Raw genomic sequence first — 15,732 nt, forward strand, 5'->3', positions numbered from 1 at the left:
GCCCGCGGACCCACCCGCGGCGCCCCGGGCTCGCGGGCGCGCCCCTCCCCCACCGCGGGGAAGGGGTGGGGGCCGGGGGCGGGAGGGCCGCAGCGGGCGAGCCAGGTGAGGTGTCCGTAGCGCACCGGGCCTACGGCCTTAGGAGTGGGTTGGGGGCGTGGGCGCGCGCTCCGGTGAATCCGGGGCTGATGGAGTGACTCAGGTGACCGAGGGGTGGGGCGAGAGCCCGGAGGTCAAACAGGTGTTTGCGAGGGTAGGCAGACTGACCGGGGTAGAGCCGGGGAGGGACGCTCTCCTCGGGAAGAGGCCGGGGACGTGCCGGCCTTTGTAGTAAATGGGCGTCTTGGGGAGGAATGGGCGGTTCTGGCTTGAAGCAGGTGGTCTGAGAGGAGGGGCGTTTTCCTGGCCCTGGGTGACCGTAGGTAAGGAAGCCTGGCCTGAATTACCTCCGAGTCCGGGGCAGTCGCTTCGGCATCCGACCTGGCTGTGGGAGGCGGGCACCAGAAGTAATTGCGGGGAGGGGGTAAATGCTAGGATAAAAGGCAAAGCTGTGCCAAAACCTGGGTTCTTTCCTTTCTGCCTTCCGTGGCTGGATTCCTTCTTGATGTTCCGTGGGAAGAGGGCCCGAATGCTTCTGGCACAGGAGGTGCCCTGGCAGGGCTGTGCCATCTGCCCGAGGCTGCTTGGAGGCCTCCTGCAACCGTTTGCTGTTTCTTTTGTTATCTCTTCACATTCTGTGCTTATGGTGGGGCTCTGCCAGTGACCCTGTTCCTGCCCCTTGCTGCCTCCAGGCTGAGGTTCCCAGAATCTGGGAGGAGCTGCGCCCAGAGACCTACGGTGTCCAGCCATTTGGGCCACCTCATGCTCTCCACACAGCCCTAGGTGCCGGTATTCCCCATAAGGGAAAGCCAACAGTATCCTGCCCACCTGGACCCTAGAGCCAAAGTGAGAGCTGGTTAGTTGAGCTGGATTTGGGGCCTGCAGGGAGGCTGGTAGCTGAAGGTATGCACCATACCGGTCTGATGAGGCCGTTGAGGTGGTGGGCCATGTGTAGCAGATGGTTCTGGGAAGTGAGCTTGGCCTGGCTGAGGGACGGCTCCCTGGTCTGGCCGGTGGAGCCCAGCTGGCCCCAGAGTGGTTGTGTTCCATTCAGATCTCTCCACTAGCTCAACTGACCAGAAAAACTGACTTTCTGTACCAGCTCCCCCATCCCCATGCTGTGCCATGTATTCCCTCAGCAGCCCTTGGAATAAGCAAATGGACGCCCATGTGATGCCCATTGTGATGCCAGCCAGTTTTATATTTGCATTTCACTATGTTCTTAAAACATCCTCTAAGGTGAAATATTGCCCCCATTTTGCAGATGAGGAAACTGAGTCCCAGAGAGGTGACGTGAGTTGCCCCAGACCACACCAGTGGTGAAGTGGCCAGACCAGAGTTGATACGAAGGTCGGTCTTATTTCAAGATCAGTACTTTTCCCAATAGACTGGCCAGAGATGGAATGGGAGAAATGTAGAATTTCTATCTATTCTAGCTCGTGCTTTGTTTCATGCCTGCCAGTGAGATCGTGCTTTAGCTTTTTGAAAATACTTCCCATCTGCTGCCCCACTTTACCCTTACAGCATTCCTGGAAGGCAGGTCGGACAGGAATGTAACAGTAGATGCTGTTCGTTGAGTGCTTATTCGACACCGTTCGCTGGTTAGCGCTTTACCTGCAGGAGCTCATTTGTGCCTTGCAAACAATCCTGTGAGGTGTAGGTGCTGTCGTCATCCCCACTTTACAGATGAGCGTGCTGAGGCTCAGAGGTCAAATGGCTTCCCCAAGGTAGAACTGGAATCCACGTCTTACGACCTGTGGGACTTGAAAGCTCCAAATGTACCAATAACAATAATAGCGGTTGCTGGTAATAGGAGCTTAACGTTTACAGACTATTTTCAGATTTATTTTTTTATTTATTTTTTAGATTTTATTTATTTTGAGAGAGAGAGAGAGAGAGAGAGAGTGGGGGGAGGGGCCGAGGGAGAAGGAGAAAGAGAATCTCCTGCAGACTCCCTGCTGAGCTCGGAGCCTGACCGGAGCCTGGACCCCACGACCCTGAGACCAAACCAAGAGTCGGACGTTCCACTAACTGAGCCACCCAGGCGCCCTGAGTATTTTCAGATTTATAAACATCTCCATGCGTATTACCTCGTGGGATTTCTCTCAAGCCCCGTGAGCTCGTTTTGCCGTGTTATCATCATCCCAGTTTCCAGATGAAGAAACTGAGATTCAGAGAGGTGAAGCGGTCAAGTCAGGGGCAGAACTAGGACTAGCACCTGCTGCCCAAGTCCTAGTGCGCCTTAGACGACCGAGCCCTTCGCCTGCTCACGTGCCCTCCTCTCTCCCACAGCTCTCCTGTCCCTGGGCTCCCAGGCCCTCCCCCGGCGGCCCTGCCTGGGCGATGTCTTCCTCAGACGAAGAAACGCTCAGCGAGCGGTCCTGCCGGAGCGAGCGGTCCTGCCGGAGCGAGCGATCTTACAGGAGCGAGAGGTCAGGGAGCCTGTCCCCATGTCCCCCGGGGGACACCTTACCCTGGAACCTGCCGCTGCATGAGCAGAAAAAGCGGAAGAGCCAGGACTCGGTGCTGGACCCTGCGGAGCGGGCCGTGGTCAGAGTGGCCGGTAAGAGAGGCCCGAGGGAGCCGGGCGGCGGGAGGCAGGGCCACACTGGGCCTGTGTCCGTGGGCTGGGGGCGAGTCGCGCGGGGGGCCCCCTCGGGGCGCTCTGAGAAGCCAGTTGGATTCTAATTTGGCACTATTACTGTTGGAAAGAGGATGGAATAACGTCAAAGAAAAAGCCGACTGAGTAGAATGCGCCGCTTCTCATCCCCGGGAGCTAGCTGGGGACCTGTTTCCATTTTTGCACCTTTTCCGTCTTTGTCCCCACGCAGTTGCCTTCATGGCTTACGTACCATTCTGGAGATGACTTTTTTTCACTTACTCTTATACCCAAATGATTTTTCATATTACACCTTAGGCTTTAGAGTTACCATTTATAAAGGCTGTGTAACATTTCATGATTTTAAAAATCCTACTCATTTTCTACTTTTTTTTTTTTTTTACCATAATAGACAGTGCTGCAGAGAACATCTTTATGAATACTAACACTTGACTTCTGTCGAGTTATTTCCTTGGAATAAGTCCTCGGAGAGGGCAGTTTCACTCACATTGCTTTCTGCAAATGTGGTAACACCTACCCTCCCTGCCAGCCGGGGCTGGGGCTGCCCCCTGCCGTGGGCGATGCCCGCTTCTCCTTTGCCAAACAGCTGAGCGAGCAGGGCAGGGGTTAGGAGCACAGACTCTGCAGGCAGGGAGGGGAGGCGCTGGACTGTGGTCCTGCCACCGGCCGGCTGTGTGGCTCTAGGCAAGTCTCTTGTCCTGTCTGAGCCTCACTTTCCTCGGCTTCAGTAAGACAGCTTCCTGTGCAGAGCTGCCTTGAGGATGAGATGAGATCATGTACGTGAAGCTCTCGGCACGGTTTCTAGCTCAGGAGAGGGGAGCGTTGCCGAATGCTCCCTCTGCTGCTTCCTCCGAGGGCATCCAGAACCGCCTCCGGGGCTGCGCTCAGCGCCCCCGGCAGACAGCGGGGCCAGAGTGCAGAGGCAAAATGAGACAAAGCGGGGCCCACAGTTAGTTCAGTGACATCACCCGCTTTTATTCCATCACCAAGGCCTGTCCTGCTCCCTCTTTTGTGTCTCTCAAATAATGCCCCCGGCCCGCCTCTGCTTTGTCCCCTCGCACCTGGACCTTCCAACCTGCATCTCAGCAGTTCTCCTCGCTGGCTCGCCCCTCCTCCAGGTGACTCACAAGAGTATTTTATTCTAAAATGCAAACCTGATCCTGTTTGTTACTCAGCAGCTTCTCAGCCTTCTTTGGCTCTTCCCGGCCCGGGGAATAGAGGCCCCTGAAATCAGGCCCCTCTAGAGCTTCACCTGTGTTATCTCCGCCTCTAAGCACCAAGCCACCTTGAGCTGTACCTTGATCCCTAGAGCTGTGGATCTTGCAGGCTCAGACCTCCACGCTTTAGCTTTCTTCTCTGCAAGGCACTGGGAAAGTGCCGCCTCGTCTGTCCCCAGTACCCCCAGTGGTATCCAGAGCTCTCTCCCCCACTCTTGTATTCATACTTTTCCCTCCCCTGTGTTCCCTTGTACAGTATGGCAGTTATCCCCCAGGGAACCCGTCACTCCCTCGGGACTGTTAGCAACACCGGCCTGTGTCTTGTGTATGTGTTTGCCCCCAGCTACTTGATGGGGCCTTGTGCGTGTTGGAGATCAACCAGCCCCGAATGACTGAAGGAGTGAGAGGAGGGTTTAGGGGGGATTATGTGACCGATTGTGATCAGGAGCAGGCAGTGGGCTGTGATGGGGTGCTAGGTAGGGAGAGGGTTCTGTGGGCTCAAGTCCTGAGGGGGGGTTTTAGCAGAAGGTGAACCTCCAAGGAGGAGACCTGGCAGGCAGGCTGGAGAGTTTGCACTCCTTTTGTGGGCAATAGGAAGCCCTCGGAGAAAGGACTTCGGGCCTGTGGCATCAGCCAATCCGTAGAGTTTCCCAGCTGTCTCTAGGATGCCGGAAGGCCTTTACTTGTCTCCAGCCTTGAAGGGCCCCGACCAAGGGGTCTCAGGACCCACAAACCTCTCATTTTCCTGAGGGCGTCCTCCTTCTCCCTCCGTATGCTCTCCAGCCCCATCCTCCACCACGTGGACATACTTTGAGGTCCCTTTGTGATGATTTCCCCTTCCAGGCTGCTCTGAGGGGCCCCACGGGATGATTTGCCCGCTGTTTAACATTAAGTCTAGAACAGAAGTGGAGCGGACTTGAGAGGGCTTCGGCCCCAGGCGACGTCCCTAAAGATGCTACTGGGTCAACTAAGCAGAGGAGAGTGTTGTGTTTCCGGCATTCATGCTGGTCTTCTCTACCTCCTGATGTTGCCATGTGACAGTCCTGAGGAGGGGGCTGGGCCAGGGAGGCTGAAAATGTGGAGACTGTCATGGTTAAAAATAACTCGGGTGCTGCAGTTGGGCGTGTTTCGTTAGCAGCAGAGAAGAGGCGGGACGGCTGCTTCAGGGCCTGGCTGAAATCTTGCTGTGATTTTGGAACGTGGTGGGGGCTCGACCAGGGTTAGGTAAAAGGCAGCCTGGCTTCTGCAGGGACTGCTTCTTGTGAGGTGCAGGAAGGGCATGTCTGGGAGACCCTGGGTGCTCTGAGGCCCTCTGAAGTTACAACTTTCATTCTGGGAGGAAATGAAGTCAGTCTGGCCCTGGAAGCCGGCTGTGGCCCGTGCAGTTTTCTCTTCCCCATGGGTCTGAGTGTGAAGCCAAGTGGGGGTGTCTGAATCAGTCTCGCCAAATAGAGAGACCTCCCTCCTTCCCCGGCCCCATTCAGTGTCCTGTGCTTGAGAGGCCTGATGGGGAGGGGGCCCCTGCTGGTCACACATGTCGGACTGGAGAGGCATGTCAGGGCTGAGAAACCCGCTGATCTCAGTCTACAAAGCCCAGACAGGTTCTGGGGGCTCCATACATGCTGTAACCCGATTCTTCCCATCCTCATCCTTTCCCGCCAGTTTCTCTCTCCTTGGCCAGCCCTATTCTCAACTCCTTAAGCCTAGCCTCATTACAATGGAACAATAGTCCACTAACAAGAAAGCCTGTTTCTGTTGATCCGTGTTTTGGTTTGCATAGAGATTTCACAATAATTGTGAGTTAGGTAGGACTTGTGTTAGGATCTGAGGCCCAGAGGGTTTAAACAACTTGCCTGTAGTCACACCCTGGTAGAGACAGTCCTCTGACTCTGGGCACACTGCTACTTCCATTTCCCTAGGCAATGTGTGGCAACCAGGCCAGGATGAATCTTCTGCAGGTGACAGTCTAAAAAGCTGAGCTGGTCTCCAGATTCACCTGAGAGCCCTTCTGATCACTTCTGGGAGAGGTCTCTGGCCTATAAAAAGGCAGAGATCTCCGAAACTTTGCTCTTTGAAGAACTCTGGCTCTCTGTTGTCGGCGAACAGCTTTAGGGATATCCTTACTCGTGTGGGGGTGCAACAAGGAATGGGAGGGACTGGGGAAGGTACTCTAGCAAGCAGCACAACCCCACAGGAGAGGAAAGAAGGCTTTATCTCTTGGGGCTTGTGGGGAGCCCCCCCCCCTCCTCCAGGGAAAAGCTGGGAGCAGGACAGAGTGTCCTACTGTTGCACACTGTACAATTCTAGGGGGCACCATTCCTACGTTTTGTCATTGTGGAATTGTGTATTTATGATGACGAATTTCCTGCAGATGGCAGTAAAGTGTCTGGAAGAAGGGATTCCCTTTGGGCTGGGGCTGGGCTGGGTGCAGGAGGGATTCACCACCCACCTATCCATTGGGTATTCATCCATCTAACATCACATCTTCAGGACCCTCCCTGTACTTGGCATTGATATTCAAAGATGGCTGAAGATGTGGTCCCTTCTTCACGGAGCTCAGTCTGGTTGAGAAGATAGCAGGGAAAAAATAATTACAGTCCTGCGTGCATTGTGAAAGAGGGGAGCACAGGGACTCAGGGCTAGGGATTGGCCTCCAAGTTAACCAGTAGAAATCATCTGTAGGATTTGTTCTTGGGGGCCCCTCCGCAGGTGCTGGTGAAATCATCATCTGCTCCAGTGTGGCCTCCTGCAGGAAGCCTTCCCTGATCCCTCCAGTCAGACAGCAGTTGTATCTCTGCCCAGCCCTTGTTTCAGTTGACCTTATATGAAAGTTCATTGTTTCCACCACCAGATCTAGAGGTCGCTGTAGTCAGGAGTCCCATCTTACCCTTCCTTGGTGTTGCCCCAGGATCTCACTCTGAGAGCATGGGCTTAGTAGAATCTAGAAGCCCAGTGAGGGCCGTGAGATGCAGTTCTGATGCTGGTTTGCCCTGCTTTCAGAACTCAGCTCAGCTTGGGGCACCTGGGTGGCTCAGTTGTTAAGCGTCTGCCTTCGGCTCAGGGAGTGATCCCGGTGTTGTGGGATCAGGCCCCACATCAGGCTCCTACGCTGGGAGCCTGCTTCTTCCTCTCCCACTCCCCCTGCTTGTGTTCCCTTTCTCGCTGGCTGTCTCTCTCTCTGTCAAATAAATAAATAAAAATCTTTAAAAAAAAAAAAAAAAAAGAACTCAGCTCAGCTCAGCTGCTGGAGTCTCTCAAGGGCTTACCTTTGGGCAGACAGCCTTTGACAGCACATGCCTGGTCAGAGGGAGGGGCCTGCTTCTCAGCGCCCATGCATCTCTCCTCCAGGATGGAAGCTCTGAGAAGGAGCCTCTTTGCTTGTTCATTCATTCATTCATTCATCCATTCAATAAAAAAAAAAAAAAGTGGATTTAGCCCCAGCGAGGTTCAAGGCCCTGTTCAGGCAAGTGGACCTGGAGTCAGAAAACTTGGGCGAATGATTTCACTTCTTAGAGCCTCAGTTTCCTTATATGCAAGAGGGAGATGATGGCATTTGCTTTGAATGATCATTGAATGAGAGTCAGAATGTGTTAGACAAACACGGGTTAACGTGCCCATTACTGCACTTAGCCTGTCATTCCCTGTTAAGTTCTCTGAGCCACTAGAAGACGCAGTGGAGTCTCGTGGAAGGCAGCAGTTTCCCAGGTGAGCAAGGGAGGGGCTCCAGGCCTCTTAATTCCATCCCTTTCTTTTGTTCATACTAGGGCTTTGTCAGAGGGCAGGTGGAAATGTTTTTTTTCTGGCCAAGCCAATTTGGGAAGAAAGGAATGCAGGGGTGGGAGGGGTGGGAAAGGGAGCCCTAAAAACAATTCCACGGGGAACCCTTACTCCAGAGCCACCAGTCTTGCTTGCCTCGGGCTCTTTGACCTTTGCACCCAAGGAGGCTTCTCTTCCTTCCTAGGTTCTCCACTCTTTTCTGGTAGTATCCTGGGAGTCCCTGATCCTGTCCTGGAGCTTGGTTTCAGTAGCAGGAGACAGGAGCAGGGAGTCCCATGAAAGTGGGGCAGAATGGATTGTAGCTACACACCACCAGCTCAGCCCCAGCCCTTTGAAAGTGAATCTGGGTCACAGTAGCTGCAGGGATGGAAAGTGACCACGTGGGCAGAATTTTGTGCAGGCAGCAGAAAAGACAGCCCGACTGTCTTTTCTCTGAGGCTCAGGGTGTTTGTGGGACCCCAGCTGGTGAAGGAAGGTGGTTGCCACATTGCAAGGTGTTGGCTTTGTGCCGTTAGTTTCCCATCATGCTTTTCTAGTGACTTCCCAGGTGACATGGAGACAGGTTTGGAAAGCCAGCCTGACTCATGCCTTTCTGTTCTGAAGCAAGCTAAGGACTGAGGTTAGGAATGCGGAGGAAGGACTGGTTCATTTGGGGGCTGCAGAAGGCTGTCATTTCTCAGTCCCACGGGGTTAGAGATGACATGCCGCCGGAGGAGCTGACCGTGCAGCGGAATCTAGGGCTGCACTTTCTTTTGTTCCAGCAGCCTTCCCCGTGGGAAGGCGTCTGTGAACATATCTGGGCGGGGGGATTATTAATAACCCACCATCACCAAAGTGCTTATCCTAAGTCCAGCCATTTGCTGCGGCTAGGACCTGCCGTGATTTGGCCCTAGGTCTGTCTGTTGCCACCTGTCAAGTAGAAGTGGGCCAGCTTCCTGGCTCTGTCTTGGCGCTCCTGCAGGAGCAGAACCGGTGCACCTGGCTGCCATCGCTGCCTCGACTTAGGACGCTGCTGCAGAGACGGGCTGGCAGCCCCTGCAACTTTTAAAGTGAGGATGCGCGGAAGTTTCTGTCCTCACCCCTACCCAAGAAAATACCAGGCTTTTGCCTTGTGTCCAGGGGAAGTTTCTGCCTGGAGCCTCAGTGGGTGTGTCTCTGGACACGCCTTTCCCTCTGCATTCCCTCATTACCCGTTTCCTCCCTCCCGTGCTCACTCTTCCATTCATTCACTCAAGGGCATGGCTTTGGGAGTCAGCTGGAGTCCTAGTTCCAGTTCCACCACTTGCCAGTTGGGTGAGCCTGGGAAATTACAAACCTCACTGAGCCTCACTTTCTCACGGTTAAAATGGGGGAGCAAGAGTGCCACCGTGGGTGGGAGTCTCGTGGGGTGGGTTAAATGAGACAGTGGGAGTGAGGTGCTTGGCCCAATGCCTGCTATGTAATCAGCACAAGATACACATTAACCATTCTCATGAATATCATTCATTTGCTCATACACTTGTTCACTAATTCACGAATGCATCGATTCATTACTTGCTTATTCATTGATCGTGCACTACTGGTTTACCACATATTTCTAGAGCTGCTTTGTGCTAGGCTCCGACTGGGCTTCAGAACCCAGCTCCCTCCCGAGCAGGCAGCTAGCATACAGCCCGAGCTGCGTGCACATGGCAAGCCGGAGTTATCTGGAAGTTCCTAGAGGGAAGGCCTTCCTCCTGCTTGTGCCCCCACTGCTAGCTTAGTGCTATGATAGAATTTGATCTGGGCCTTGGAAAAGAAAAAGGACTTTGCCAGGACAACCTGAAGAGAAAGGGCATATCCCTGTTGTTTGTTTCTATTCCTGTTCTCCTCTCTTCGGCCTCAGTAGAAAGGAAGGAAGGGAAATGAAGAGAGAACAGCCAGTAGGAGTTAGGAATTAAAGAATTCAGAGGATGGTTGGGGGATTTGAACTCTGGACTCAGTCCAGGAGCTCCTAGGAGCTGATGTCAGCTGGGATCCCCTAGTAAATAATAGTTGTAAAAGCCACTGTGTATTGAGTCCTAGATGTGTGCCTATATCAGTCAGTCCTCAAAGGATCCTGGGAACTAGTTGCTGTTCTCCCCGCTTTACAGAAGAGAGGTGAAGGACCTTGTCTGAGGTCAGATGGTAAGCTGCTGGTGGAGCTGGGATTCAGCGTTGCTGAATGTGTATGGCGCCCCCTGGAACACCCCACGTGCGTTGTGCCCTTCGGAGTTCCCCATTGCTGTGGTTCAGGTTGGCCTAACTCCAAATTGCCTGCATTCTTCAGAACATTTCAAACACACACCAAAGTTGTGGGAATAGCGTAGTGAACCCCCATCACCCAGATTCAAGAACGATCAATTCATGGCCAATCTTATTTCACTCACGCACCTCACTTCTGCCTCCCCAGTTACAGAGATGGAAATTCTGCCTTCTCACATTTAAACTATTATATTGCCCCCCTCCCATAGTCGATATATTGGTTTATCTGCTCAGTTGCCATATCTGAGCTAGAACCATCCCACTCAACCCATTTCCCAGAGGCATCATGCGGGATTCTTACTTCTGAATGCCAGGGCCCCAGGCGTCATGTGTCCCTTCCAGTGTTGCTTATCTGATCCTCTGGCCCTTCCAGCTTGTGGTTCATGCCCTACTCCCAGAGCACATGGAGCTAGGCTCAAGCATTCCCAGCTCTGTGTCTGGAAATTTGATTTCTGAGGATGGTGTCTGTCTGTTTTGCCTAAACCACTTCAAACCTATGGACCCTGGGTTTGAATCAGGATCCTACCAGTGTAATTAAGAAAGTCCCCTGAAAATGGATTTTGAGGATTCAGCTTAAGAGACTGAACTTGAGATGCAATAGAATTGAAGTCTTCAAAATCATAGACAGGAAGGATTCTGGTCTTGTGAGAGGGGCCTGCGCCCCAGGCCCGCCCACGTGAGCAGCCCCCACTCTCTGGGGCTCCTCTGGGATCTGTGCTCAGCTTCCAGGCTGCCTGTCACTGTCCCTGTAGAGGTTTCTGTCCTGAGGTAGTACTGGATGAGGAGATGTGTTTTTTTTTTTTTTTAAAGATTTTATCTATATTTTTGAGAGCGAGCGAGCGAGCGAGCAGGAGAGTGAGCATGAGCGGGGTGAGAGGCAGAGGGAGAAGCAGGCTCTCTGCTGAGCTGGGAGCCCAATGCGGGGCCCAATCCTGGGACTCCAGGATCATGACCTGAGGCGAAGGCAGATGCTTAACCGACTGAGCCACTCAGGTGCCCCAGGCAATGTTATTTCAAGAGGAGGGGTTAGCCACAGCTCCTAATTTGGGGAGCCTCCCAGTTCCCCCAAAGAGTGCAGAGTGCCTACAGCCCTGTCTGGTAGGAACCAAAGAGACCCTATCCAGGATGAATAGGAAGGGAGGTTGGGTGCGGTTGACTGAGTGGGGCTCACATTAGCCCGTTTCCTTCAAAAGAGAAAAAAAATATGGTTCTAAGTCACAGAAAGCCTTGGAGACTGCAGAGGGGCCAACAGCTTTCCTAGCTACTATTGATATGTTCCAAATGCCGGGTTTGTGCGTACGTGCTTTATTTGACCTCACCCTTAAAACAACTTTAGGAGGCAGATGTGCCGTAGTAGATGGAACAGAAACCCAGAGAGTCCCGTAGCTTGTTCAAGGTCTCCCAGCCAGTAAGGGGCCATGCCGGGAATGGCTCTAGCTCTGCTTAGGGCAACCCACGGCCTCCCCCATTACAAGGAAGGGTAGTTTAATAATAGCTAACATCTGCGCAGCACTTCAAGGTTCACAGAGTGCCTTAACTCCCATTATCTCCACTGTGCCTCAGGAAGCCCCAGGCGGGCGAGGCATTCCACGCCCCTTCGGGACAGCTGCCTATCAGGGGTCCAGCTTCTGCTCATTTCCCCGGTAAGGATTGGAGATTCTTTGGCATTGGCTCTGACAAGCCAGGGGAGAAGGCCTAGGGAGAGGCTGAGGTGGAGAGACTTGGCCAGTTGCTATGGTAACCCAGATGGCTGAGTAACCATTTTGAGGGTTGCTATGGTGACGGGCTGCCTGTGGCAGGGATCTTGTCTTCCTGGGTGGCTGGCACCATCCAGACCTCTTAAACTAGTGACGTTGCACTTTCTGAACAGAAGAGGGCAGCATGATGGTGGGCAAAGGCTTCTTACCCCAGAGCGGACCTGGGGAGCTGGAGGCAAAGCTTAGTTACATGTTTCCAGGGGCTAGGCGGAAAGGGAGTTTTGGCTGGTGATGGAAAGGCTGATAGGGCTGAGCCTTGAGGCAGGTGTCCTGAGACTAGAACTGGATGATTTTCTTTTTCTTTTCTTGGTGATGGAAAGGCTGATAGGGCTGAGCCTTGAGGCAGGTGTCCTGAGACTAGAACTGGATGATTTTCTTTCTTTTTTTTTTTTTTAAAGATTTTATTTGTTTATTCGACAGAGATAGAGACAGCCAGCTAGAGAGGGAACACAAGCAGGGGGAGAGGGAGAGGAAGAAGCAGGCTCATGGTGGAGGAGCCTGATGTGGGGCTCGATCCCAGAACGCCGGAATCACGCCCTGAGCCGAAGGCAGACGCTTAACCGCTGTGCCACCCAGGCGCCCCCAGCAAATATTTCTTGAACATCTACTAGATGCAAAGCATTCTGTTAGGTCCTATGATGAGGGAAGATGAAAGAGATGTGTCTGCCTCAATGAACTTCTGAACCAGGATGTTAAGGAGGCAGTGATGTAGACACCCACAACACATGCGGCTGGAGCCCCAGAAATGAGAGAAAGAAAATGTGGCTGGGATTTTGAGAAGAGTCTCTTCTACCTGGGTTGATTAAAAATAACTTCATGTCATTTTTGGGTGAGCTTTCAAGGTGGGTAGGATTTCTTTAGGTGAAATTGGGGAGTGGAGGGCATTCCAGGCAAAGGCTTGGAGTTTCATTATAGGGGAAGACGCCGCACATGAGGGTATCATGGGAGATCAGCTTGTAAAGGAAAGTGGATGTCAAAATATGGAGGGCTTTTACTGCCAGACACAGGTAAGGGATACTGTGAGAGACAAGCATATTCTCTTCTTAAGTACTCTAGCTTTCTAGCTAGTCAGAAGCTCATCTGGTTCACTCATTCATCCACTGAATCAAAATTTTAAACAAATATTTGACGAGTGCTCTGCACGTGCCAGGTCATTTGCTAGATGCAGGTCCTGTGGTGAACAAGGCAGACAACAGCCCCAGTCCTCAGGGAGCTAATGGTTTAGTGAGGATGAAAGACATGGAACTGATAGCTTCAAGTATGATGGATATTACCCAAGGGGAGTAGAGGGGGAGGGAGGACCTACTAATCCGGGGGATCAAGGCAGGCTTCTCTGCGGGAGTTTCAACAGAGGTGTGAGTAGGAATGAACCAGGCCAAAAGAGGAGAACAGGGAAGACTTACAGCCTGGGAAAAAGAGCAGGTGGGAAGGCCCTGAGTCGAGAAAGCACCTGTTTGAGAAGCTGAAAGCAGTTGAAAGAGGCTGGACCTTAGAGAGAGGGGCCGTTGATGAGGCTTAAGTAGGGGAGGACCCCAAGGAAAAATAAGGCTTTATTTACTTGCATTATGCTTTCCTCCCACTAGATGTCCTTCTGAGTACATCCTGCCTCCTTCAGCTTCCCCATTGCAGCCTCCTTAGAAAGGCAACAGCAGTCTTGCCATCAGGAGCAAAGGAAAATCATAGACCAAAAGCAGAAAGCCTCAGAGCTGTCCTGATTGTGTGGTCTGGCTATAAATTTAGACTGTTGCTTGGAAAAAACCAGAAAACCTCCCCTTCATAGTCTTCCTTCTTCCCATCCCCCCACTCTCCAGCAGCTGCTTTGTTCCTCTATCCTTATAAAATTTTCTCTGTATAAAACAGAAACATCAGCCAAACATGTGGACTTCCCCTTTTCCATTCATTAGAAGAATTCATTACTTCAAAATCTCATGGGAGCATTTAAATGCAAATCTTGTCAAGAAAGCTGCTTGAGTCTGAGAAGCCCTCCAGCCACAACCCAAACCAGAACTTTCTTCCTTGATTACCATGTTTCTTAAGAGGAATCTCAACCTCTGGCCCTCTCCCCCCTAACCCCCCCAAGCCTTCAACAAAGTCTGATTCCCAGAACAGACTCTCTTTCCCTTCTTGCCTGTCTTTTTTCACTTTTGGCAAGCCTCGGTCACAATTCTTGAGGAACCTGCTGACAAAGTGGCACACGTAGCAGCCCCAGGAAGGAATGGAGGGACTCTTCTATTTACTGTAATGAAAATGAGGCGGATGTCTGGGGGTGAGGGTGGAGGTGTGTGTATGTGTATTTGTGTCTGGGCCGTCTTAGCCCTACTGGAATAAAATAATATAGGAAATGCAGATGACTCAGCACGGATACAGTCAAGGTCCCCAGAGTTAGCATTTCTATATTCTCTGCTGTTTATGAAGAATGTGCTTATGCCATCAATCTCCAACTCCTTCACCCTGCATTTTCCACTAAGTCTCTTATTTGAAAAATAATAAACCTCACGTTTATTCTCCTCCTTTTCTTAAACTGAGCTCACTAGCAGCTGACACCAAACTGGGGTCTAGCTTTTTTTAAGCACGAAGGATTAAACTGGAAGGAAATGAGCCTTTGTCCAAAGACCCTCCCTGCCTGCCCTCTTTTAGGCCCTTCCCTATATGATTTCCATGCCTAGAACTTGGGCAGGCCAGCAGAACTTGATGGATGGAGAAAGATATGATTAATGACTTGCTCACCCCATTTTTGATCATGGTATGATCTGGAAACAACCAGTGCGCACCTATTAGCGAAAAGCATCATCTTTTCTTATTAATGTGCTGAGCATCGACCAAGTACTTGGCACTACTCATAGTCTATAAAGAGGCAGGCCTTGCCCCAGGGGGAAGAAGCTCCTCTTTAAAAACCTTGAGAATAGGAACTGAAATGGAAACCTCAGTCCCAATTTTGCCTGCTCAATGTCCCATGGATTCTTTTTTTACTTGCTAATATGCTGCTATTGTGAGATCAGCCAGCTAAACTTTTTACCCACAACCACCTCCCCACCCCCTGAAATATCAAGTTAACAGAGTTGATGAGGCCCTGGAGGATAATGGCTGGATGAGGGGAGATGGGGGCAAAAAGATCACCTGCATGTACCTGAGTTGTTCATTCACAGCTATGGGCCCCCCGTGTGGTCTGTGAATATTAGGACTGAAAGATACCCGGATGAATGGAGGATCGGATGATAGTGGGAACTCCCTTTCTCAAAATGGTTCCAAATAAATCCCTACCTGTATTTACCAGTTTCCTTCCTTCACTTTCCTTTCCCCTGACAGAGAATACTGGGCTTCCTTTTTTTCTTCCCTGACCAGTTAGGCTCCAGGATCCTTTTCTTTGTTCCATAACAGGTCCCCACATTTCTCCCTTCCGATCTAAGGCTCCCTGTTCTGATGGCTGTCACAGCGCCATAATCCTGTTGGGTCTTTCCCCCTGTAGATTTATGTCCTCCTGTCTCTCTTATTCACCCCACCGTGCGGTCAGAATCCCGTTTTCATTCCTCCCCCCACCATTGCCATTTCTCAGCTTCTGGCTCCTCATCCTTGGCCTGGTTTCCTTCATGGCGCTTGGCGTGCCCTCTCATTTCAAGTTCAGTTTCTTCCGTTTCTGGAAAACCCTTTGTTTCTGGGATTCCGTGTGGCCTCCGTGTGGCCTTCGGCCTCGCACTGCAGCCCTGTCCGGATCCCGCCCCTGTCCTCATTCTGGCCGTGCCTAGCCTTGGTTCTATCTAGGGCCTTGGCGCTCTCCCTTCCCCTTAGTTTCTCTAGGCCCTTCTCCAGCGGCGGCACAGGCCCGGCTCGGTTTCCTCCAGCCAGGGGGCTCCCTTTGTCCCAGCGGCGGGTGGAGGTCAGCGCCGAGCGGGGTGCCCGCCCGCCCCGTGGCGTCGGCCCGCGGTCTCCCCGCCGCCGCGGCCGGCCCAGCCCTTCATTCGCACGCGCGTGGGCCCCTCGGCCCCGCGCCTCCCTCGGCCCC

The 15,732-nt window shown here is 52.3% G+C and overlaps 1 protein-coding gene across 19 annotated transcripts in view; it reads left to right on the top strand.

Moving 5' to 3' along the window:
- The first annotated feature begins 2,427 nt into the window (after window positions 1-2,427).
- The window catches only part of MACF1 (microtubule actin crosslinking factor 1), a 332,081-nt gene continuing 318,776 nt past the window's right edge, over window positions 2,428-15,732 (top strand). For all 19 annotated transcript variants that reach the window (XM_034649704.1, XM_034649743.1, XM_034649718.1 and 16 more), the window contains exon 1: window positions 2,428-2,662. In XM_034649704.1, coding sequence (XP_034505595.1) covers window positions 2,443-2,662 — 220 coding nt within the window. In that variant the 5' untranslated portion in view covers window positions 2,428-2,442. The remainder of the gene's footprint in view (window positions 2,663-15,732) is intronic.

The sequence above is a fragment of the Ailuropoda melanoleuca genome, chromosome 2 (assembly GCF_002007445.2).
Source record: "Ailuropoda melanoleuca isolate Jingjing chromosome 2, ASM200744v2, whole genome shotgun sequence".
Lineage (NCBI taxonomy): Eukaryota > Metazoa > Chordata > Mammalia > Carnivora > Ursidae > Ailuropoda > Ailuropoda melanoleuca.